At 36.9% G+C, this 25,156-nt stretch overlaps 2 protein-coding genes across 6 annotated transcripts; both read left to right on the top strand.

The window, feature by feature from the left end:
* Positions 1-1,132: 1,132 nt before the first annotated feature.
* Positions 1,133-5,918, top strand: LOC113730108 (serine/arginine-rich splicing factor RS31). 5 transcript variants are annotated; one of them, XM_072078130.1, is made up of 7 exons: positions 1,133-1,378; positions 2,354-2,495; positions 3,883-4,184; positions 4,346-4,458; positions 4,547-4,776; positions 4,896-5,462; positions 5,563-5,918. In XM_072078130.1, exons 4-7 carry the CDS (start codon positions 4,363-4,365, stop codon positions 5,597-5,599), a joined length of 930 nt encoding a protein of 309 aa, XP_071934231.1. In that variant the 5' UTR covers positions 1,133-1,378; positions 2,354-2,495; positions 3,883-4,184; positions 4,346-4,362; the 3' UTR covers positions 5,600-5,918. The 5 variants fall into 5 exon arrangements, with proteins under 5 accessions (XP_071934231.1, XP_027110389.1, XP_027110388.1 ...); XM_027254588.2 differs by lacking the exon at positions 3,883-4,184; XM_027254587.2 differs by lacking the exon at positions 3,883-4,184 and having other exon boundaries at positions 1,133-1,386.
* A 5,045-nt stretch (positions 5,919-10,963) lies between these two features.
* Positions 10,964-12,965, top strand: LOC113730107 (protein DETOXIFICATION 49-like). The gene has a single exon (XM_027254586.2). The coding sequence runs from the start codon at positions 11,117-11,119 to the stop codon at positions 12,785-12,787; it is 1,671 nt and encodes a 556-aa protein (XP_027110387.2). The 5' UTR covers positions 10,964-11,116; the 3' UTR covers positions 12,788-12,965.
* The last annotated feature ends 12,191 nt before the right edge of the window (positions 12,966-25,156 follow it).

Below are 25,156 nucleotides of genomic sequence, written 5' to 3'. Positions count from 1 at the left end.
AATGATAGTCGGCTAGTGGGGAGGGAGGGAGGGAGAAGAAGAGCAATTGAGGAGGGAGAAGAAAAGGAGAGGAAAGAAAGGGAAAAAGAAAAAGAAAGGAAAAAAAGGAAAAATGAAAAAAAAAATTTCAAAAAAAAGTTTTCACATATTTCAAAAAGTTTTCTGCAAATAGTGAGTGATAATAAAGTTTTAGACAAACAATAGAAAAACTTGTTTGCCAAATGAAAGTTTGCATTATTTCTCTCCAAGTTTCAACTCCCAAACTAAGCCTTAAGAACTGTTTGTTTTGAACGTGTAGGAAATAAACTCATCAGTGTTTGCCTTTGTTTTCCTTTCAACCTCAGCGGCCCAATGGCCAAAAAGACGTTTTATTCTCTCCTCTTATTTCCTTCCGTCTCAACTGCAGTGATTTCCTTTCCTTTATGTTCCTTCTCTTCAATTGAAACGTCGTCTTTAGGCTTCGTTTGGGAGTTGAGAATTTGGACAAAAAAGAAAGGGAAAGAAGAGAAAGTTTAGGCCCCGTTTGGATTGCATTTTCCATGGAAAAATTACTGTAGCGATTTGATTTATGTGACGGAAAAAGATAATAGGAAAATGTGATCACGGAAAACGACACAATTTTCTGACAGAAAATGACAATCCAAACTTTTGTTTGTTAATTTTTAGTAATAAAGAAAAGAAGAAAAATGGAGGATTCAGAAGGATGAATAGTAACCAAAACTTTTCCTCCCCAATTGGATGAAAATGAAAGGAAACTTTGAGAAAACTTGTCAATTTTTTTAAAATGTTTATTTTGTCCTTAAAAAGATTTTGAACAAATATTTAATAACTTCTATATCCAAAATCATTCTATTAATTTTTAAAATTCCTAAACAATATAACAATCTCTTATTTTCTTCCGTAACTTAAGGTTGTGTTTGGATTGCATTTTTTTAAATTTTTTGTAAAAAAATTATTGTAGCGATTTGATATATATGAGATAAATAGGTGATTGAAAAATATGTTCATAAAAAATGTAGCAATTTTTTTTTGGAAAATGGCTATCCAAACAAGGCCTTTTTTCCTTCTTTTCTTTTCTATCATAAACTCCGAAACTCCGAAACAAGGCCTTTTTCTTTTCTTTTCTGTTATCGTTTGGAAAAAAAAAAAAAAAAACTCCGAAACTAAGCCAGAAGAGAGCGAGAAACAGGTGGCTGCCTCCTTTAATTTTGTGGAGGTCAACGACGTCGTATGCTCAACTAGTAGCATAACCTACACCGCTATATAGTGAGGGGCAAAATCACGAGATCCAGTCACCGTCGGACTCACGATGAAGATATTTGTTGTTGCCGTGGTAGGAAGCTTGTAGGCGGCAGCTGGCACCATATCTGCTATTCAAGTAAACTTGTATTCGTTTCCATCCTTTTCCTTTTAATTTCTATAACCTGCTTTGTTTCATCAGATCTGTTTGCTAGCTGGATAAATCGGGTCAAATTTCATGGGAAAGTTTGCGGCGCTGAGTAGTACTATTTTTATGTCTGATATCTGATTTTTTCCCCTGTTCTTCAACGTTGCTCAACGGAGGAACCAAGCATGATCTTTCGATTCTTCAAAACTTGAGAGTTTCCTTTTTGACTGTAATTCACAGATACAATCGCTCTTTAATAGGGGTAATCGCGTGTTTCTCTTATCGATTAGTAATATTTGAGGACGGTTTCTTTGTGCTAGTAATGGATTCCGGATGAGATGAGCATGGATTTAACACGATATTGTTTTACTTATTCCCTTTCTTAATTTTACGGTACCATGTCGGGATATTTTGTATTTGGAGTCATAAAATTCGTCTAAATTTTCTGTTTTCCACTTAATCACTTAGCAGGAGGATGTTGTGCTGTTCGAGTCGTGTATAATGTAGAAAAATATGCATTTTTCTTTTCTTTTTTTCTTGCATGCCGTCGTGGAGTTCAGTTCAATTTGATATGTGTTTGTGTGGTTTATAATTCTGTAGACTAGCATCTGTTTCTGTGACTTGGCTGCATTTTACTCGATCACTGAGTAACACAGATATATGATGGCGGATATAATGTATCAGCATTTAGATGATTGATTAGTTTTCTTTGATATTGGTCGATGAGGGTTATAAAAGGTGTTTACGATCGGAAATACTTTGGAGATTAGAGGTGGAAAAGATTTTTGGTATTTGTTTGCGACGTGTGATTTCTGGAAAGTGGAGGCGTCTTTGTCTACGATAAAAGTTCATTTACTTTGGTAGTGCATCTAATGTTAAAATATTGGATGGCCAATTGCTTGCTGACGTTCTGGGTTTTTTCTTTTGCAATCAGTTTTATTAATTGTTTTCCTGTTACTGGTGCAGGGACTTGGAAGTCTTCTTGATTGTGTTTTAAGTGCAATGAGGTCGATTTTCTGTGGGAACTTTGAGTATGATGCTCGCCAATCTGACCTGGAGAGGCTGTTTCAAAGATATGGGAAGGTTGATCGGGTGGACATGAAGTCTGGTAAGTTTTGCTGGGATGTTTTTGCTTACTATTGTTATGTTCTCAAAATCATAATATTGTGGCAGCAAATGGGAATATGAGGACTTCTATGTTATTTGGTTCATCTGTCTGACCTGTTCCTCATTGTATTTGAGTTCGAGTGGCTTTGCTTTTTTTTTTTTTTTTTTTTAAATATGATATGATGAGAAAGCTAGTGCTCTGGGCTTCGAGCATGTGTTGTCATAAAAATTTAAAGGATGATAGGGAGAGAGATATATATGCAAAAGTTGTCAAATTTTATCAAACCTATTTAATGACTTTCTAAGGTAACTGTTTCTTGAGAGCATGTATATACCTGACTCCTAAGGAATTTTTCCCTTCATTTTAACAAGATAATCCTGAACTTTTCGAGTCTTCCTTTGATTTTGATCTTTTAGTATGTGCAACAAGAATTCCTTTTAGAGGTGTTTTTTGTGTATCAGTAACTATGGTATGTCTTTTAAGTTATTCGATGCTTGTTCTTTATAAAATAAATTAATATTTAAGCTGGTATAATTAGTCAGTTTGAAGGTTTCTTATGTGTAGAGGTTACAATACTGACTCGAGAGAAGTAGAATGGGAGTAAATATTTTGCTGGTTTATAAGTATAGTCTCGCTTGATGCAATGGGGGTCTGCAAAAGTACTTGCATCAATCCTGTACTACATTCCTGTGTCGAAGTTAAGTGTCCGTAGCCCCAGAAAAGAGATCAGGCAGCAATCCTTGAGCCAGAGTATGCTCAATTGGTGAAGAGGACACTTCTATGTTTGTGGAAAACAGAAAGTGACTGATGCAGGGTGTGGTTTATGGAAATGTGCTACTTAATCTATTTTAAGCCTTTAATGGCTGATTCTGAAATGACTTCGAAGGTGAAAAACTGGCAGTATCAATCTATTATGTATCACTGTTGTCCATTCTGGTCATGGCTCCTAAGGTTTTTTAGCCGGTAATTTTATGATTGCTAGGGCTGGATGAAATTTAAATGACAATTTTTGTTGGTCATTTTTGGTTAAGGTTATTGAGGCCAGCTAAACTGATGCATTCGACTTGGGTTAGGTATTTCATGTTTGCTTTTCTTATTGATTCTTGAATTATTGGAAAGTTTTGGGAAAATAATCTGCTGGTCAACTATTCATTAGTCATTGCATCTTTACTCAATCCACACAAACTGTGAGAAGTATTTCAATGAGGCTGCTGCAACTACAAGTGCTAGGTTTCGGTCAAAGCTTTATGGAGCCAGAGCATTCATTGTGCAATTCAAGATGCTCAGCCTTTCCCTGTTGAGTATTTGTGGGGTATCGATGCATTTACGAAAAGCAAGAGTATGTCTTTTAAAGCCCCCATACTCAACTGATTCTTTGACGACGCAGGATTTCGGTGCAATGCCCATACAATCCTGGTTGATGGATGGATTCTTCTGCATTCCCTTTTCTTCTTGTTTTCAAGAAGAGCCCTCTGATCCACCATGGCATCGCCATCACTTCTTTTCCTGAGTCATTATTGCCTTCCATCCCTCATGACTTTTGCCCAGCCTTCATCTTCAGACATTACAATTAGTCAACCTCGAAGCTGAGGCAGCAGAATAAAATGGAGAAGATACTCTTTACATTTTCCATGACACATCCATCGTTAAAGTGGTTGTTCCTTGACATCACTTAGTTCATCATTCAAGGTCTGTTACTGATTTTGCTGGTCATTAGTTTCTAGAATTCACAGTTTGGTATAATAGGGTAACATCTTTGAAGGCGTGCACATTTCCTGGGTGAAGATATCTTCTTTGTATAGCTAATAGTAGCACATGTGGCACTTGCTTATTTTGTTTATCGTTCGCAGGATTTGCTTTTGTTTACATGGTTGATGAGAGAGATGCAGAGGATGCAATCCGTGGACTTGATCGTATTGAATTTGGAAGGAAGGGTCGGAGGCTTCGTGTTGAGTGGACAAAGGTAATGCACCATCTTTGATATTCATCTATTTTTTCTTGAAATACTCTCTACTGATGTTTTGATACACACTGACCATTTGGTGCTCCAGCAAGAACGTAGCAGGAAGCCTGAGAGTTCCAAGGCCTCTTCTGGTTTAAGACCTTCAAAGACTCTATTTGTCATTAATTTTGATCCATACCATACAAGAACAAGGGATTTGGAGAGGCACTTTGATCCCTATGGTAAAATACTGAATGTTAGGATCAGGCGGAATTTTGCATTTGTTCAGTATGAATCACAAGAGGATGCGACTAAAGCATTGGATGCTACAAATTTGAGGTCTGTTTCATTATGCGAGCTTCAATGCTTAGTTACAACTTTCTTTTACTTGTCAGGTCCTATTATCTCCAGAAGACGCATATTTTCTCGGTAAAATGAATGCATATGTATTCTTGCAGCAAACTTTTGGATCGAGTTATAACAGTGGAGTATGCAGTAAAGGACGATGATGATCGGAGAAGCGGCTATAGTCCTGATAGAAGTCATGGTAAGTCTCCCAAAAGAAGCTACGATGGGGGCCGATCTCCTAGCCCATATGGAAGAGAGAGAGCGAGCCCTGATTATGGGCGTGGTCATGGCCGAAGCCCATATCGAAGAGAACGTGTGAGTCCTAATTATGGTCAAGGACCTAGCCCAGTTCGTAGTGGAAGGGAAAGGAACTCTGAGTATGGAAGTGGCCGTCAGCCAAGTCCTAGAAAGGAGAGGAACTCCGATCACAGCCATGGACATAGCCCAAGCCCCCGAAGAGAGAGGCTAAGTTCTGAGAATGGCCATAATAATAGCCCAAGGGAGCGAAGACGTCCTAAGAAAGAGCATGATATAAGCCCAAATCCTCAAAGAGAGAAAAGGGGGAGGATGAGCCCTGATGGTTATCGGAATGGCAGAAGCCCTAGTTCAAATCCTGAACTTACAGATAGCCCTGGCAATGGCGGAGCTGAGAGCCCTTTGCCTCAACGTCAGAGGAGGTTTGATCTGCCTATACAGTATATTTGTTTACACCTTTATCTTCGTTGCCCTTCATTTTAATATTAGCAAGTTCTTGAGATCTTCTTTATTGTCATGCAGCCGTTCCCCGCCAGCACGAGAGAGATCTCAATCTTAAATCTGGTTTGTCATGGCAAGAGGTTGGTCTTGCATCTAATGGTATCCCTTTAATGGGGTTGATACGCAAACAAAACTGCTTGTAACGCATATGGTCTTGATTCTGTTTGTTTTCTGGAGTTATTCTCTTATTGTTGGTCTTGAAGCACTTATTCTGCTCGTGGAATCTGTTAGCTCTCACAATGCAATAGTTACACCGTGGTAGATACTCTCAGTTGTGTAGATGCCATTTCGGTGGATATCTCCTGTAGTTCGTAGGCCATATTGTGCGAGGATGTTGCTTGAAAGGTGTTTGGTAAAATTCCAAATTGTTTATGGAATTGCGTGCGCATGTCCACAAAGCCAGAAAACTAAAAGGAGAAAGGGAACAGAGAGAAATTATAATGGTTACTTTTTCAAACTTTGATTTTGGTACCTTATCATACCTGGGTCAAGTGTGTTGGATGGAATCCCAAGTGCCGATCAACGCATGGCAATCAATCTGGTTATATTTTCGCCTCCAGTCGTCAATCTTACGTTATTCTGGGGTGGCATTTGTGCGTGCATCCTTTTTGTTACTTAGCAAGCAAGATTTTCTCTCTCTGGCAACTCAAAACATTTCTTATATTGTCACGGCCGTAAAGAAAAATGTGGTGGATTACGCAGTATGTTTGTATTAGAAAATTAAAGAGGCCCGTGGATGAATGAATCATGGCGTCGGTTCTGCTTAGGTTGTCCGATAATGGAAGAGTCAGTCCTTACACTGCTAGCTAGCATATTATTCGGTAGCCCCTTGAAGTAGCTTCTTCACCGTTCCAAAATGAACCTTTGTAATGCAACACTTGAAATTATTCCTTCCAGAAATTCTGCCTGCGTCTATCAATCGCCCGAATCATGCGGCAGACTGAGTGACAACTGTAGTAATCGAGCATTGCAAAACTGAGACAATGACGCCGCGGCAGTCATTCACAGCTAGGCACGTGTCAAATTGCCATGGAGACGGTTTTTAAACAACGCTGGAGCCGGAGACCAGGTACAGCTGCAGCGAGAACGAAGTCACGGCATTCAGACCCTGTGTTCGCAAATTATCAAACAATCCACCCACTGGAATGGCTCCATTTGCAGATGCGACGCCAAACAGTTTATTCTTTCCAGATTACACGAGTCAAAAAAGGAGGTACGAGATTAGTGTGCCCACGGCCATTTTTATTACTAATACAAGTAGATTCTTTGATGAAAATGCAAGTCATTAGACTTCTGTTCAGATACTTTTTTTGGCTCGTGACAAATCGCTATACAACATTTGCCGATGGCATGACATCACATCCTCCTTGTAAACGCGATTATATCCTCCTTGACTGATTCTCCATTGCAAGAAGACTGTCACCTCAGGCATGCCAAGTGGAAGTGGTCTTTTCTTTCTTTCTTTCTTTTTTTTTGTCTCCCCTCTCTGGATGGAAGCTTCATATTGATAAAAAAAAAAATCATGCTAGCTTTTTCCATCAAATCTCATTTGAGTTTTCCATCGAACTTAAATTGAGGCACTGCTAATCCACTATGCTAGCATTTTGTACCAATGGAAGACGACTTGGTTTGCTCGTCGAGATGGTCTATACTAGTAATATGTACCTAGTAGGTAGGAGACAAAATAGGTAGACTTTGACCGATGGTGTAGACGAGAAGAAGTGATCATTTTGTTAAATGTGTGTAATATATCAGTTAATGAAAAAAGTATGGAGAGGATCGGGTTCATAATAATAATGTTACTTTTTAATCAGGTAGTAAAATAAGAGAAGGTAACGGGACAGATCTTATCCTGTTTCATCATTATCTTTCCAGTAATGCGATAACCTTTTTTTTTTTTTTTTTGGAAGGAAGTAATGCGACAACTTATAAAGAGAGATGAGATGATACATTCGTGGCATTCATTCCCCTTCTAAGTGGCTTGTTTTGTTATTTAGTTGTGGGAACGTTGTGCGAAAACTTTTATTGCAAAAGAGTAAAAGGTGTTTCTTTCCTACTTGTTTTTCTCTCTTTTACTTTTACTTTTTAATAACCCGCCCTACCCTACGAGAGAAAGAAGCAAAGTAGTTGTAACGGTGGTTTATCTATTCTCATAGTAGCCATAGTGTCATATGGCCATGATACCAGAAGGAGATGGAATCCTGCAGTCCACTCTCGATATGAATCGAGGAAATTGACCCATTTGGTATACTGAATAGGTTCCAGAATTGTGCTTAAAGAATCCCTCTACCTCTCATGTCCATTTTATAAAAATACAAGACTTTTTTTTAGTGGGTACATGGTTTTCCGACTGCTGGTCAAAAATCAAATTCATAGCTGGTCGAATATCTCTGCTGGTGAGAATGATTATGCTTTGGCCGCTTTTCATTTGACGGTAATCTTGTTTGGAAGCACCTCTCTCATGTCTATTTTTTTTGTAAAAAAAAATTACGTTTTTTTTAAATGTACTTTTCAATCACGCCTTTATCTCACTCATGTACATCAAATTGTTACAGTACATTGTTATTTTTTTTTAAAAAAAAAAAACCTTAAAAAAATAACAAACCAAAAATTGGAAGTACCGCAGCCTAGTGCAACATGTCAAAATTTTTTCTAGATTCTTTAGGGATGGAATCATTAGTGGAAATAACTTCATATAGGTATCAGGTAAAAATTTGCAAAGGAAATCATACCGTATAGAAGTTGTGCAGAGCTGCTGAGAACTGTATGCCGAGCTAATTGTCACTTGTTTTCATTTTCACATATTATGGAGGACTTGGAATTTGGAAGACTAAGTCGTAGAAAAATATTCCAAATCGCAAATTGCAGTTGAATCCCATTCACATTAGTTCCTTGATTGTTTCACTCGCCAAATTCTAGGGTTAGTAGATGAGAAACCAAGAAGATTCTCAATTAATGATGGGGTTACTGATTAATCATGATTCACACAGTAAGTAACGAAAGACTGGTGGGAAGTGGGAACTGAAAATCCCAGTGCTTCGTGGTCAATGACTGCAAGCGGAGGTCTTGGCATGCAAACTTGCAACTTTCCTTACTACCAAAAAAGGACTAAATCCCTCTTTGAATTGTAGGTTTTGTGTTCGAACCTCACTTGCAGTGGAAAGAAATTCAAAAGAAACGCTAGAACATCTTTTTAATTTTGTCAGGCTCTTATACTTACTAATCCTTTATACCCAGTCTTTTTAATATTCTTATGGACTCACCTACTTCTACATTAAAATAAATTAAGTTATAAAAATATTATTCCTGTCCATTACTGTCAAGGATGATTTTTTTCTACACGTTTTGCATTGTGCTGTGTTTGGGCGACCAAGATTCAAGAATGCGATATCTATGTTTAAATTTTGAACTCAGTGAATCAGGGTCCAGTTCCAGTGGGCTCCAATGTCAATTTGGCCTGGTGCGGAAAGAATCGGGGGCTCTTGACAGAAAAGCTTAAACGAAAGACCAATCCACTTACTGGGTCTGTGCCATGACTGCCGTCCACCTGGCTCTGTTACGCTGTATCAGGGCTGACTCCTTTTCTGCACCACCATCGTCCGTTTTTCAGACGGCATGGTAGTGTGTCTATTTGTGAGGAAAAGTGTGAGAAAATGAAGAAAATTGTAGTCATCTTTTCTTTTCAATGTGTATTTGGTTAGTGAAAAAGGTTAAAAATTGCTTTCTTGTATTTAGTGTCTTGCAAAATGGATTAGTCAGACACAAAATTTTCAATGAGTGCCACTAACTATCGCTAGTAACTTCTTTCAATTCTCTCGAAATCTTTTTTACCTCACTCTTTTGGTTCTTTAATTTTCCCACACACAACTTTCCTTCTAATTCTATTCAAAGAGGTCTTAAAGTTGTGTCCGTCGTGTGTGTTTGAGGTCGGACTTTCTCTCCATCTATGAAGCTCCCTTGTTGCCTCAACTGAATATGTTCTGGAAATTCTTTGCTAAACTCGGGCTTTTCAGGAGGGGAAGAAAAAGTTGAATCAATAGCACGTGCTATCTATTAAACACATGTTTAATGCGCACCCGTATCGCAAATCGAGCAGTGTACCTCCCTCCCAGTCATGGTGCCTACTCACTGTCTGGTGAGAGATAGATAAAAGACTCATAATTGAGCTGCTTCCGCATGACTAACGGGTTCAAGCTCAACATTTCTAGTCTCACATTCATAAGATGGCTTTGCTTTGTTACGGAAAAGAAAAGAAAAGAAAAAAATTTGATAAAGTTGTTGTTGTTGCATAACAACAGAGACCCTTGATTTTAAATCAGTGAAGTTTAGATATGTAACATCACATTGGGAAGAATTTTACAATGCTGCGGTTGCACAAGAATTAACACCGGGGGATTATTGAAGGGAAATTGCCTCCAACTGAGGGTGTGTGTGGGGACTGGAGGGATTCGGTAAGTAAACCCAGCAGAAAGAAAAAAATGTCAAAAAAACAGCGAAGGGTAGCGAGAGATTTTGATGATGAACAAAGGAGGAATGGGTACGCGGACCAGAGAAGGTCGGCAGGCAGAATGAACCAAGATTCTTCTACGACTGACCTGAATTTTAACTGTAGAGGGGAAGACTGTACGTACAGTCCTGCGATCAATCTGGGTGAGCCGTGCCCAAACAAATTTGATTTTGCCAGTTAAAACTTTCTCTGTTTGCTTCACGGATCGTTAAGCACTCCGCACAGCCTAGATTGGGCCCTAATGGGAAATGGAGCATTACGAATTTGGTAAACCGGGTCCACCCCTTTTAATGTCGAAAAAGTTGTTTTTGTCTTTTGATCAGGGACGGGATTGGGATGGCCAATTGGCCGGCCATAGATGATGATGAATCTTCTTCTACCATTTTTTTGGCTTCCAATGCCACCCCCCACATCCGAAAGACGCTGCTGAAGTGCGAATTTGACTCTTCATTTTAGGACTTGGTACTTTTTGTGTCTGTATATGCTTTTGTGATGTTTCCAAATGCTTCAATGCTGCTACCATTCTTCCTTCCGACTTTCCAGTTTCTCTTTCTTTCTTTTTTCTTTTTTCTTTTTTTGGAGGAAAAGAGTGGGGAGGTTTGAATATGAATAAACTACCCATCTGTGTCTTGAGGATTGTGAACAATTTGGGCTAGACAAAAACCCTTTCAATTCTCAAATCTGAGTTCCAATGAGGAGAGAAGAAGAGAACAGAAAAATAGGCCTTCTAGTCTTGCTACCACCAAAAACGTACGCACCCTCCAACAGTAATCCAGCCGGCTCCACCAAAGACACCATACGTTTGTACTGTGTTAAAAATTTTACGCATACGCTTTTGAGGCCGTACCTTTCCCTCAAATTTTCACTATAAAAATCCCTTCCCACTTCCCACTCCAGAAACACCTCTAGTATCTCTCCGTCTCCTTTCCCCCTCCCCCTCCCCCTCCCTCTTCTGGCTGGGTTCTCTCTCTCAATTTCGAGCCTTGGAACATACTCCGTAGACACACGTACCTAAACTCCCGAGGCTTATACACTTCGTATACATATATAAGATCACAAACTCCAATAATGTGCAAGCAGCTCACGACCTCCTCACCACCACCACCACCACCTCCAAGACCCAGTAAATGCGATTCAGACCAACGTTATCTCCTTCCCATCCAGCAGGTCCCAGCAGAAGGGGACATCTTCTCTCCTCTCATCCCCAAAAACCCAACATCATCGAAACATCACCAGCACCAAGAACAACAACCACCACAACCAAACCAAATCGTGAAGCCCCACAAACACAATCATGACACCCTCATCTCCTCCTCAGTCCTTAAAGAAGCCACGTCCGTAGCCAATATAGCTCTGCCCATGATTCTCACCGGTCTTTTACTCTACTCCCGTTCCATGATCTCCATGCTTTTCCTCGGCCGGTTAGGGGACTTAGCCTTGGCCGGTGGTTCCCTCGCCTTAGGATTCGCTAACATCTCCGGTTACTCGATTCTTTCCGGCTTAGCCATGGGAATGGAGCCTATATGCGGCCAGGCTTTTGGTGCCAAACGTTACACGCTTCTTGGACTCTCTTTGCAAAGGACGGTGCTCTTGCTCATGCTGACTTCATTACCTATCGCTCTTCTGTGGGTGAACATGAAAACCATTTTACTGTTTTTCGGACAAGACGAGGCAATTGCCCATGAAGCCCAATCATACCTCATGTACACCCTTCCCGATCTTTTCGCTCAATCTCTACTCCATCCCTTGCGTATTTACCTCAGGGCTCAGTCCATAACCTTACCTCTAACATTTTGTGCAGCTCTATCAATTCTTCTCCACATCCCAATAAATTATTTTCTCGTCACGAAGCTCAGCTTAGGCATCAAAGGCGTCGCGCTCAGTGGGGTCTGGACTAACTTCAATCTCGTGGCTTCTCTGATAATCTACATCTTGATTTCTGGCGTGTACAAGAAAACATGGGGAGGGTTGACGACCGAATGCTTGAAAGGCTGGCAATCTTTATTATATCTTTCCATTCCAAGCTGTATCTCGGTTTGTCTCGAATGGTGGTGGTACGAAATCATGATTCTGCTTTGCGGGTTGTTGTTGAACCCAAAAGCCACGGTTGCTTCAATGGGCATTTTGATTCAAACCACTTCTTTGATATACATCTTTCCATCTTCTCTCAGCTTTAGTGTGTCGACCAGAGTAGGGAACGAGCTGGGTGCAAGGCAGCCGGCCAAAGCGAAGCTGGCAGCCGTGGTGGGCCTCTGTTGCAGCTTTGTTCTGGGATTTTCTGCGCTCATGTTTGCGGTAAGCATGAGACATGTTTGGGCTAGAATGTTCACTGCTGACAAAGAAATCATAGCTTTAACATCACTTGTTTTGCCCATAATTGGGCTCTGCGAGCTTGGTAACTGTCCGCAGACTACCGGTTGCGGGGTTTTGAGAGGGACGGCTAGGCCAAGAGTCGGAGCAAACATCAACTTGGGTTGCTTCTATCTAGTCGGAATGCCGGTTGCAGTTGGACTAGGGTTCTATGCAGGTTTTGACTTTGAAGGACTTTGGATGGGACTATTGGCAGCTCAAGCCTCTTGTATGGTAAGCATGCTAGTGGTCCTGTATCTGACGGATTGGGAATTTGAAGCCCAGAGAGCCAAAGAGCTGACCTCAGCAGGAGCAGATGCAGCTGTCGAGAAGATTGAGGAAGAAGACAAGCCGCTTATTGCAGAAAACAAGGATACTTCTTTGTGCTAAATTAGGCGACTTAGTTTAAGGACGTCATGAATTCCTATGAGATGGATTAGTCCTTTATTTCTTTTCTTATGGGACTAATTCCTAATCCTATGGGATAGATCATTAGGTGACTCCATTCATGATTTTTTTTTTCCCGTTATTTGCTGTAAATTAAGCAGGGGAGAATTATGTTTAACAATTTTTCTTTTCTCTTGTTACATATTATTATTATTATTATTATTATTTACTTCAGGTTCTTTTTTTTTTTTTTTTTTTGCTAACTTCTAGCCCAAAAAAAAAATTCAAACTTCTTACTCATTTTGTTCGATTGTTGTCCTGGCGAATAAACCATACTTAACCACCTACTTTTCAAGTGTAATTTTATTACTGTTAATGAAGGGTGGCACCTTAACTAATAACATCGATCATGCTCTAGATTAATGGAATATGACTGCTGTTTTGAATCTTTGATCAAATTATTGTAGACTTGTTTTGCAAGTCAAAGTCTAGTATTAATTTGCCAAGATGTATAAAAGCTGGCTTGTGCTGGTGCGTGCGTGCATGAGTCAAATAAATAAAATAATCATTCAACCTGAATTTGTGTACTCTTTGGCCTTGGTACGGGTGATTCTGGTATAATACGTAGGAGTACGTACTTTATTTTCGGGTTTTGAGTACTCCGTTACGTCTTGTATTGTATCAGACTCATTTACTCATCCAATTTGAGCGGGTTTACGAGGATAAGCCACACTTTGATACAGTGTAACATACAAATACAGTGGCGAAGCCACACAAATATTTCAATGGAGAGGCATTAATAGATTAGAGTTAATTTTGTTCTATAGTAAGTAACAAGAATTTGATAATGCAGTAAAGAGATGTACGAGGATAAACTTAACCACAATAACTTTGAGCAATCCAAGATAAAGTTTAAAAAGAACTTTACTTAAGATTTTGTGAAGAATGTGGTTTTTAGTAAAAAGTTGAAATGAGCTTTCCAAGAAAAAAAGACCTTTCCAACCCAAAAGATTCATGCCAAAAATGAAAATGGAATTGAGAGGTTTGAAAACCCTTTTTGTTCTAGGCCATTCTTAAAATGGGACACTTAAGTCCCTAAAACTTATAAATTGGGACATTTAAGTCCCTAAACCTATAAAATGGGACACTTCAATCCCTAAACCCTTATAAAATGGGACACTTCGACCACCACGGCATTCAAGATTCTGTTAACAATTTTTCTTAATTGGGAGGTATTTATAAGTTTAGGGACTTAAGTGTCCCATTTTGAAGTTTAGGGACTAAAGTGGGTAATCGTCCAAAGTTTGGGGGGACAAAGTGGAATTAATCCTAAGATAAATGTATAATGTACTTTAACCAGAAGGGACACATTAATAAATTGGTAGGGTATATATTAATTTTCGAAAAATTGTATGCCACCATTGACCAGATCCGCAACTGGTAATAGAGTCTAATACTAGAAGCTTAACAAGCCATGTTTTGTACTGAAACTAAATTTAAAGTACTTGTGCCATGAACACAAGCACTCTATAACTTCCTCGTTCCCTTGTGCCGTTGGCAATTACGTCTTCGTTTTAGAATCCTTCTCACGCATATTAATTTGTTCCTATACTAGTATCAAAACTGTCGTAGATCAATTGTTTGTGGCTTCACCTCATTTTACCATCCCAAAGGCGGGCAATAGGGATTGTCTCATTTCCCTTTCATGGGAGTCGCCGAATGCAGCGAAGTCGAGTGGCACAACGGATCTTCTGTCCCACACTCTGTGCCATTATCTGTCCCACTTTTTATTATATTGCTATTTCTCCTTCATAAATATCATGTTTTAGTTCTTTTTTGTTTCCTTATGATTCAATAACTATTAATTCAATAAAAAATAAATACAACAGCTTCAAAAAAGTTATTGGATCTTAAGGAAACAAAAAAAAACTAAAACATGATATTTATGAAGGAGAAATAGTAATATAATAAAAAGTGAGACAGAGAATGACACAGAGTGTGGGACAGAAGATCCGTTGCGAGTCGTAAACTGTATTTACAGTTGATGATCCTTCTGTTTGACGGCTTTAGATTTCCGCATATAATTCACTTGGAAGGTTTATTTATTTACTTTGCTTTTCGAAGGTTGGGGGGAATCGGGGATCAATTCTGGAAGTCCGGTTAGTAGTTACCCTTCATATCATTTTCCTCCACCATATACAATTATCACAGCCACTTAGATCTTTAAATGTCTTTAAATGTCTGTGTGATAATAATGAAAAGTCAAGAGTTCGATTCTTATCTTCCATCACTTGCACTAATATATGGATTTTTCAAACAGATGTGTAGTACACCCATCTGATTCAATGATAGTTTAATCTCTGTCGGCTCCTTTTAACTCAGTTGGGCTGTCCCTTATATGGGTTAGTATAAGAATAGTATAGAAAATGACAATTGACAAAAAATATACTATGTATACAGAGTTATCACATTTTCCCAATATATTTAAGCCCTTTGACTAGACTGCCTCTCTCACCCTATCAGAGAGACAGAGAGAGAGAGAGAGAGAATTTGATTCAAGGCTGCACCTATAAATTATTAACCAGCCAGATGACATAATTTCTTGAGTAAGCATAAAAAAATCCTAAGGATTATGGAGTATTATAATCAGGATCTGCATTAAATTACCTAACTATTGGGCAAGCCAAGCATTTTCGGCGACTTGTTATTTGTTAATGGCACTCATCCTTTTGCTCTTCATTTTAATCACAATTTTCATAAAATGGTTGGTTGTAACGTCAATGAAGAATAAAAGTATTTTTATCCATTTAATTTAGTCAAAACTCAAAAGGGCAAAGAGAGTGTCGTTAAAGAATGTAAGGAGTTCTTTTAAAAAAAAAAAATTAGTCGAGAGCAAGTGACTTTCGTCAGTATCGCATTTCCGCCTTTACTTGGATACTAAATTCATGTACTCCAAACGTAAAACAGGAAAAAAAAATAGAGACAGAGAGAGAGAGAAAAAGAGAAAAAAGAGAAAAGAAAAATGAAACCCAGAATTTGTGGCACAAGTCGATTGTTGCCTGTATTAGTACTAGAAGCTTTTCACTTCATCTGAGTTTATAAAGTCACCTAGAACTGGTTGGGCTCTCTACTACTTTTAGTAAATCACTTGCTTGTGTAATTTGGGGGTTTTGCTTTTTTGAGCTCCAAATTGTTTTATTAATGATTAAAGATGCTTTAATAATTGGTTGTCTTTTGATTCTTCGGAACTTCAAAAGCTTTGCATGCGATATCACCTCTTCGGATACTTTTGAGGTTAAACATGAGATTGTATGACTAACGTGGTTTTTTGATAAAAAAAAAAAAGAAAAAGAAAAAGAAGAAGAAGAAGTTGGTTTTCGTTTTTATATTTAAGTACTCCTGGCTACGATTTTGTTGTTGTCACCGGAAAACGGAAAGGTGATTGCGCTTTAATGGGTCAAATTCTCGCTTCAAATATGAAAAACGTTGAGCTCAAAAAATGGATTAAAATAGTGGAGAATCTATTCTATTCTAGGTTGGCAGACTGAGGGCTTATTCTCAGTTGATCACTTTAGTTGGTTGTAGATTCTGATTCTTAAAAATCAGTATTTTTATTATTCACGTTTGTTTGTTTTTGTAATTGTTGTTATCATTTGCTAATTTCTCCATAATCACTTTTCATAATTAACTTATGTAACCTTTAGAGCAAATGAGAATAAGGCCAGTGTATAATCCACAATCAGTTCTTTTCTTAATGATTACTATCAATATTTAAAGGATTTTTCTAACGAATTTGCCCATTGGGCACTCATTAATATACTTAACTTAACTAACTTACCATATATATATATATATATATATATATATATATATATATATATATATGTATATATATACATATACTAACAATTATTACTCTCACTTTCATTTATATATTTTCTCTATTTAATCTCACATACCCTTCCTTATATTTATTTAGTTTTTGTAATTAATTTTGCATTTTAAAAAATATGATATTTGAAATATATCTTAACGAGTTAGACAGACCCATATTTAAAAGGGTTAAATACAAATTGTCCCTCTTAATCATCGGATACTAGCTTATTATTTCTTGTATTCATGAAATCTACAAATTACCTCTTGATGATTAATAGTCAAATTTATGGGTAAAGATAAGACAAATGCCCTTTTTGTAGGAAAAGTATCTTCTTTTCCTTCTCTTTATCATGTTTAGTTTTTTCCCCTCCCTTCTCCTCTACTATTATTACATACAAATTTCTAAAATAATATGCTAAAGAAATTCTTTTTATGGTTAAATACATACCATGATTACCTTACTAAAAATATTTAATTGTCATATAAAAAACTAAAAGGCATATACTTTATATTAAAAAATTTTAAGTATTTCACATTTTTACTAACAATTTCTTCTTATGTATTTATTGTTAGCTAAATGTCACGATGCATAAATTATTAATAATATATAGTAATCACACAATAGAGAAATATATACTTTTTAATTATTACAATATTTTATGATACTTAAATATTACGGTTCCGTTCCAATCAGCGAAGTCCATGAGGATTGGCAATGACCTATTTGGTCACGAGATAATCTTGTGAATTTGACCAATTGCTCCCTTGTAGACTGCAGAGCCACCGTCTTTAATTTTTCCAACCGGCCAACGTGAGCTATTAACGCATCATTCATCCCTCCCCGTGAATACGTTGACCAAATCAAATATTCTGGATTAAAAGTTAGAGAAAAGGGAATCACCAGGGCATATCAAAACTTTGGCCCAATGGGGGAAACAAATATCTTTCAAGTTGACCTTCATTTGCAGACCTAGCAAGTTGACAGTAGTATAATCTTTCCCTGTATTTATCTGAAAGCAAAAAAAAAAAGAAAAAAGAAAGAGTACACTGCAGCTTCTTTAGTGTAGCATGGACGAGTAACCACACGAACCTTGCCTGATGCATAAATTTTGCTCTATATATAATATGACAGCGTGATTCCATTTGTTTATGAGCATTTTCTGCTTTTAGCAGGTATCGTGTTCCTGTCTTGGTATCAATGGCAGTTTTTCTAGAACCCACGTTGCAGAATAGAAATTCCAGGAAATGCAGAATTTTGGTCGGACTCTCGATCCGGTTTCTTTTACGGCGTGGGGTATTTCTTTACTCTTTACACATTTTTTTCTGATGCGATAAAAATGAAGATTCCGACAATTTTATATACGTTTAACTTTACTTACATCAAGAGTTAGGAGCCCCAATAGAGAAGGAAAGAAAGGGGAAGGAAGACTTGATAACTCACACTCGAATATTATATATGTGATGATATCTTTACCCCAAAGCCACAACATTTCGGAGAAAGTATTTTCCATATCTTTATCCTATTAATTGGAGGGAGGGCAGCAGCAACATCTTCATCCATTGTCAACTCTGATATTAATCCGAGCTATATGAATGTAAACAAAAACCCTATATTCTTGAAAATGGCCAAGATAGGGTAATATAGTACTGTTTAATTAGATGAAGGAAGGAAACAATAAACAGCAAGGCTTCTAGAGGATAAAGATGTTCGTGATAGAAAGTAAATATTACAATATTTTACTTAGTTACCAAATGTTGTTTATAATGATCTCATACTTGGAATTTATTTTGTTGGGATCAATGCTTTCACCCATCTTTATCGATTGCGTATTGTATAGGACATTACCAACACGATCGTCGTGTTCCCTCTTTAATCAGGGTCCCTTGGCCTTTCAGTTTTTGCAGCCTTTGCTAACAATGAGTAGCCTAAACTCATTGTTTAATGGAAGTTTTGTTTTAAATTAAGGTTTTCAAGAGAAAAAAAAAAGTTAACAGATGTTGACAAATCCCCACCGAGGATGTTACTAATTGGTAGCTAGTCCGATTCCTGCCGCCCAAAACTCATCAGCAGAATCTCACAACGCACTTGGCTGAAGCCATCCTCCGAGTGATTCCTCACGCATCTAAATTAGTGAGAGATTTTAACTACTTTTATAACGTTGCATCTTTGTCAGCGCATGATCCATGACATTGATCACTAACCTCGGCATGTATACAACCATGGAATGCATAGGTTCTTTTTGTCAGCGCATGATCCATGACATTGATCACTAACCTCGGCATGTATACAACCATGGAATGCATAGGTTCGGATTTCAGTCAGGAACTTGCTCACACACACACACGTAAGCTTGGATCTTACTAAGAAAAAAAAAAAGTAAGGTTGGATCTTCATGAAGCCTTGGATATATATGCACAGATCTCTTCTTACCAAAACAACGTACGTGTTCGGTACACACTTTGCTCTATATCCAACACTCGCACACAATGACGAAGCCAAGGAGGGGCTGATGGGAGTCATGGCCCCCTCTAAGTTTTTAAAATTTTAATTCATAATGTATAAATATATATATGTAAAATAAAGTTGGTTCCTTTTAATTTTTTACAATTTTAGTTTATATTATGAGAGTTTATATACATATATATATATATATATATGAAAATTATTTTAAACATAACATATTAAAATAATTTTGTTAGGAAAAATTTTGGCCCTCCTAGAAAAAAAAAAATTCTGGCTCCATCGTTGCTTGCACAATATCTTCTAATAGTGCTCGGTACACACTTTGCTCTAAGTGTTTGTCTCTTTCAAATAATTACGAGAATGAAATTAAAATATACACCTTTTCCTAATTTTGAAGAAAAAAATGAAATTTTTATTTCGATTTGGAAAAATAAGATTATGAGTAATGGAGTCTGATACTAGCACAAAAATAGTACAATAGCAATTGGAATTAGTTGTTATCTATTAAATAACTAGCACAATGAATTTATACATTTAGCGACCCAAAATGAACACCAAATCTCTGGCTTCTCACTTTGGCCCCAGGTTATCATTAATTTGAATTACTCAGCTCATCGAGATTGTACATAGGATTGAGAAATGTTGCATTTCGTACTGTTTTCTTCACAGGGCGTCATGGTTGTAATTCTATTAGATGTGGAGCACGGGATCTTTTTTGAACTCATAATTATATGAAAGGTGTTCAAAGTTATGTGCTAAAACCATAAAAAAAAAAAAAGGAAAAACCAAAAAACACAGTAAGAGAGATTTGCAGATATGCCGTGATTCAACCTAAATCTAGTAAAGTAGATTATTAGTAAATCATAGTCATCTTACTTTGATAGAAAAGTCACAGGCTCAACGCAAACTTCGCAAGTGCGGCGACGCTAAAATTGAAAGGACCGACAGGCAGAGGAGGAGCAGGTATACAATTTCCCTTTGTAAGAATCCATTGCCATTCTACAGGTTTGTATAATCAGATCAAAATATATGAAACCGGTCAATTGTAACTCCAAACTTTTGCCCTATGGATGATTAACGATGTATTTCCATATAATTAATTCCCGTGGACTCTACTCAGGCCTGATGGACAGAATTAGTCTACAGTCTACACAAGTTAAAAGGGTAACTAAAAACCCCAAAAAAAAAAAAAAAAAAACCCCGCCGGACGTGTGGCCTTTAAACAATTAAGCAAGGCATGTAAAAAGGTGCGTCTCACTTCTCGAAAGAAAGTCAAGTTATGGCCTTATTTAGTTAATTTTTTTGGGTTATTATCACTTTACTCTCTTAAACTATATTACTATTATCAATTCATTCCCTAACGTTATCTATTAGCCACTTCACCTTTATAAGTAATTCAACTCAACATGTTAAGAAATTTTGGACAAAAATACCTTTTTATTCTATAGCATTACTGCATTGTTATTATTACTTTATCCCTTTAAATTATAGTGATACAATCGCTTTAACTCCTAATATTATTTTATAGGCATTTTACCTCATCGTTAATCTAACTAGTATGATAAAAAAATTTTAAATATATTTACCATTTTATATATAATTAAAAATAAAAAAGTTGGAATGGTTATTCTTCCTTTTTTCACTTTAAGAGATCCAAAAATATAAAAATTAAAGGGTTTTTTTAAATTTCTTTTTTCACACTTATGAATACTAGCAAAAAAGAGATAGAAAAGAAGGAGACAGAAAATTAGATTTTGCAAAGAGAAAAAATAAAGAAGAGTCTAACATTATTGTATTACTTTAAAATTGTCGGGATTAGAATTGGAATTGAGTGATAAACAGAAAAATAAAAATAATCTTTAAAATAATAAAATTATTTAATTCTTTCTTGTTTGTATTTTTTTAAAAAAGAATTGAGCTCTCTCTCTCTCTCCCTCCCCCTCTCCGTCTTTCTATTTTTTTCAATAGTAATAAAATTATCGAGAAGAAAAAGATTAATACTTTGATTTTTTTCCTTGATACTAAAAAGGAGAAGAGCCACTTTTCTATTATTTTTACAATACAAAGAGGAGAGTACTTTCTTTTAAAGTTTTTAACTTGCTAAATTAGTTTAACAGTGGGATAAATTACCTAAAAATGATTTTAAGAGGTAAATTGATAATGAAACTTTAGTTTATGGGGGTAAAGTAATAAAAATTTTAAGAGCTAAAAATGCCTTATAACTTTAATTAACATATTCAGTTAAATTTGACCGTTAGTGTTAGGGGTAAAGTGACTAAAATGTAATATTAAGGCGAAAATTGATAGTGGCACTGAACGTTAAGGGGGTAAAGTGATAATAATACTATTTTTTTTTCGTTTATTTCTTAAAAGGAAATGTTGAATAAGGAAGTTTAACTCCTCCATTTGGTCATATACACTGTCCATTTAATTCCATTTTATTCATGCGTTCACGTAATTAGTGATTTCATTTGCCTAATTAATATCCAAATAATGATATTTACAAATACAGGCACAAGAACACAATTCAGATGCCTCAGAGTCAAATTGTTCACCAACGTAAAGGGGAGTTTGCCCTAGGAATCGACTTGTAATTAAGGGGAGAGGGTGTGAAGGTCTTCTCCTATTCGAGTACATTTAAAAAAATGAAAAAAGAAAAAGAGAACTACGAGAAGAATTACTGCTTGCTTGAGAAGGTTGCTTCTTTAAATTTTCCCCTTCTCTTTGTAGGGGTTCAAAAGACACATTAGACGAAACTTAAAGCTGTTGCCAACTACATGAATTTATGCCATATCCTCTGCAAAAGTAATTTAGTGGCCATCACTATCTTAAGCCAGCGGATTCTGCCTCTTTTGTAATGTGGACTAAAGAAGTGGGTGCAGAGTCTGCAAAACATGCAGCAAGGACATGCTCAACTCCCGACCCGACAGGTTTAGCAAAACCTTTTCATTTTGATATCATTCTTTCTATAGATGAGAGGTTTAAGAAGTAGAAATACCTACTGCAATATTATAACTTTCCAAGTAAGTATGGGTATTTGACGTTTCAAATGAGGTTAAGGCTAGAATTTAGGAACGCAATCTTTCTCTAAGAAATTTCTAACAATTAGAAAAGAGGCTTCAAATGCTCCTGGGAACAAATTAATGTTCTGGATTCAATCTACATGGCCTATGCTAATTTTTAGACTAATTTTTCCTGAATTGTTTGTATGTAGAATTATTTAGGACAGTAGAAAGAAGTATACATGTAGAATTCCGATTAAACAAAGAAGAAAACCCTGCACAATAAAGCAGGTGTAAGATCATCAAGCTCCCTATATCACAAAATTTTTTTTTTTTTTTGGCTGTCTTTACCGCCCCCCCCCCCCCCTCCAACCAAAATTTTCTCTTCAACTTGCAAGTAGCTTCTTCTAATGTCGGTGAAAATTTCAATATAAATGTAACTAGCTTTAGTGATGAATGATGAGGATTTATTACCCGCTGGAAAAAAAGCATGGAAATTAATGGGCATTTCCTCTAAGATCAGGATGAGATGCGTGACGTACGTCAGGATATGTTGACAGTTGGCATAGGATTGGACCGAATTTTGGGTAAATAAACTCGTGCCTTTATCTTTCAACGGTATAAAGATATCAAATCTACTTTAATAAAGTTAAGTTTGACAATTTTAGTAAGAATTCGTTGCCTTTAGAGGGAACAAAAAATAATCGAACAGAAGGCTTCCTCCCAAGAGACAACTCTGCTGCTTAGTGCTTGCGGTTACAGTTACACAGCATCATTAAAGTTCCAAGGCTCGGAAGACGAACCAGCCAAGGTTTGGGTAAAGAATGAGGGGCGTTCTCACCTACCCATTGTTGCATGAAAATTTCAACAATTTGGGCTTTGAGAAAGCACGATAAGACATTCTCTCCACACACACACACACACTCTCTCTCTCCTCTCTCTCCTTCCTGTTGATAGATCCTCTTGGATTTATAATACGCCCCTGAGTTCCCTAGTGATTGTTGATGCTTTTGGAATATGTAATATAGTATGTAATTGAGGTTTTGCGGGTGCATTTAAAAAAAAAAAAAAAAAAATCGTTCGAGTAAATCTTGATGGTCAAAACTACGTGTCATCATCTTATATATAAAGAAATCCACGTCTGGTCTGGATGCTCTCATTACTAATTCCAATTTGTATTTTTCAACTTGAAAGTTCTGATGGATTATAGCGTCGGAAAGGCATGCTGAAAGAGACTAAAATATTCAAAGTCTAGCACATGATCAAGCGTGCATTGGATTATCGTATTTAGAGAAAGTGCATGAACATGAATACGAGCGAGTTAATCTTGCATTTGAAGTCAAATTCTAGATTTCTACCTCCAAGCCACCCATGACCTCCATCTCCATGCACGCATGCGTTGTTCATTAATTCAGCCACAATATTCCACCATTTTCACGGCCAATAGCAGATGAAGTGTGCCTGAATATGAGTAAAACAAAGGTCGCTGGTTGGTTTCCACGCTTAAAGTTTTATGGATCAACTTCCATAATGATACCACCATTATGTTGTTCTAGAAAAGCTCAAGCTCAAAGAAGTTGACTACAAATTATATAAGTTGAATTTCTGAGTTTGATTCTCATCTTTCAACCCCACCATGGATATTGAGGACGTACGGCAAATTATCAGTTTCACAATTTCCTCCCCTTTTGTATTTTGATGATAACAAATTTGCTACGCGTGCTTCATTTAGGTTTGTTTTTGAAAAAAAAAAATATTAATTTGGTACTTTTGGAATCTGATAAATATACGTAAAATCAGAAAAGGTAATCAAACATGTAAAAAGGTTCTAAGTGGAACACATTTTCTGACTAAAAATGACCTTTTCAAAGAAAGACATTTGAATTGTTCCATTTTTAAACCTTCCCGGCCCTTATAATGCTTGGAGTCTGTCCTTGAAAAAAAAAAAAAATTTCTGGCATTCTTTTAGAAGATTTCGGGCTGGCTATTGTAATTTACGAGCGAGTCCGAGAGAGCGGCTGCGTCACCATGAAGGCGCGAAATTTTTAGTACACGCACACCATGCACAGCGGGCATGCACGTGGAACCAAATACTATACAGCTGTGGCAATAATTGTTCTTTGATCATTCCGTGAAAGGAAGAAGAATGAAGGCATTAAGTGTTTATCCATTCGAGGGGCTAAAAGTAAAACATGGAAAAAATGAGATCGCAGCTAATTGATTCCGATGCACGGCAACAACCCCATATCTTATCTTATGACCTGAACAGGGGACCTTCCATTTTCAAGCCGCAAATCTGTCCCATATTTTGGACATTGGACCTCGTGCTCAGGTCTCATGCTTCGCCTCGGCACTGGATTTATAGGGTTTGGACTGTTTTCCACATGTTATGTGCTTCATTTGAAATTCTGAACCTTTTATATGATTAAACTTCTTGTTTGTAAAACTAGACATCATCGAAGAAGAGCAAACAAGTTTCGTCTGTGTGGGAAGTCGAACCTTAAAATATATGACATGACAAATTGTTGACTTTATAACTTTTTTTTTTTTTTGCCTTCTTAACCAGTATTTAGACAGTAATATAAGTTTGAAATATCATTAATTAGATTGAGCTAGCTTCACAAAAATGTTTTATCAATTAGAGTTCGAAAACTCATTTTCGGGTGGATTTAAGAGTTAAAACCAAACCACGTACCCTTATACATTCCATGCCTACAGCTTCAATTCCAAATCGTCGGTGAAGAAGTTCATATTTGGCACGCTAACTACCCTATTTATCATGATTAAGGCAAGCATATGAAAAAAGTTGATGGCATGTTCTGTTTTCTTCCCCACCTTTTTTACTAACCTATTCAAACTAAAGAAGGGGGAAAAAAAAGAATATTTTTCCATAGAGGGCTATTGGGAATTTTTTTTTTTTAAATAACACTATATCATTTTTTATGATGAAATGTGTGTGAAACAAAAAAAAAATGATTGACAAGATAAAAAAAAAATGAAATAACATATTTGTGCAATTTTTTTTTTCTT

Source organism: Coffea arabica, chromosome 2e (assembly GCF_036785885.1).
Source record: "Coffea arabica cultivar ET-39 chromosome 2e, Coffea Arabica ET-39 HiFi, whole genome shotgun sequence".
NCBI lineage: Eukaryota > Viridiplantae > Streptophyta > Magnoliopsida > Gentianales > Rubiaceae > Coffea > Coffea arabica.
This window is presented reverse-complemented; position numbering and strand designations above follow the sequence as displayed.

Coding starts and splice junctions, on each gene's coding strand:
- LOC113730108 (XM_027254588.2), top strand. CDS start 2,390: ATGAGGTCGATTTTCTGTGGGAACTTTGAGTATGATGCTCGCCAATCT. Junction 2,496..4,345: donor TCGGGTGGACATGAAGTCTG/GTAAGTTTTGCT, acceptor TATCGTTCGCAG/GATTTGCTTTTGTTTACATG. Junction 4,459..4,546: donor TTCGTGTTGAGTGGACAAAG/GTAATGCACCAT, acceptor TTGGTGCTCCAG/CAAGAACGTAGCAGGAAGCC.
- LOC113730107 (XM_027254586.2), top strand. CDS start 11,117: ATGTGCAAGCAGCTCACGACCTCCTCACCACCACCACCACCACCTCCA.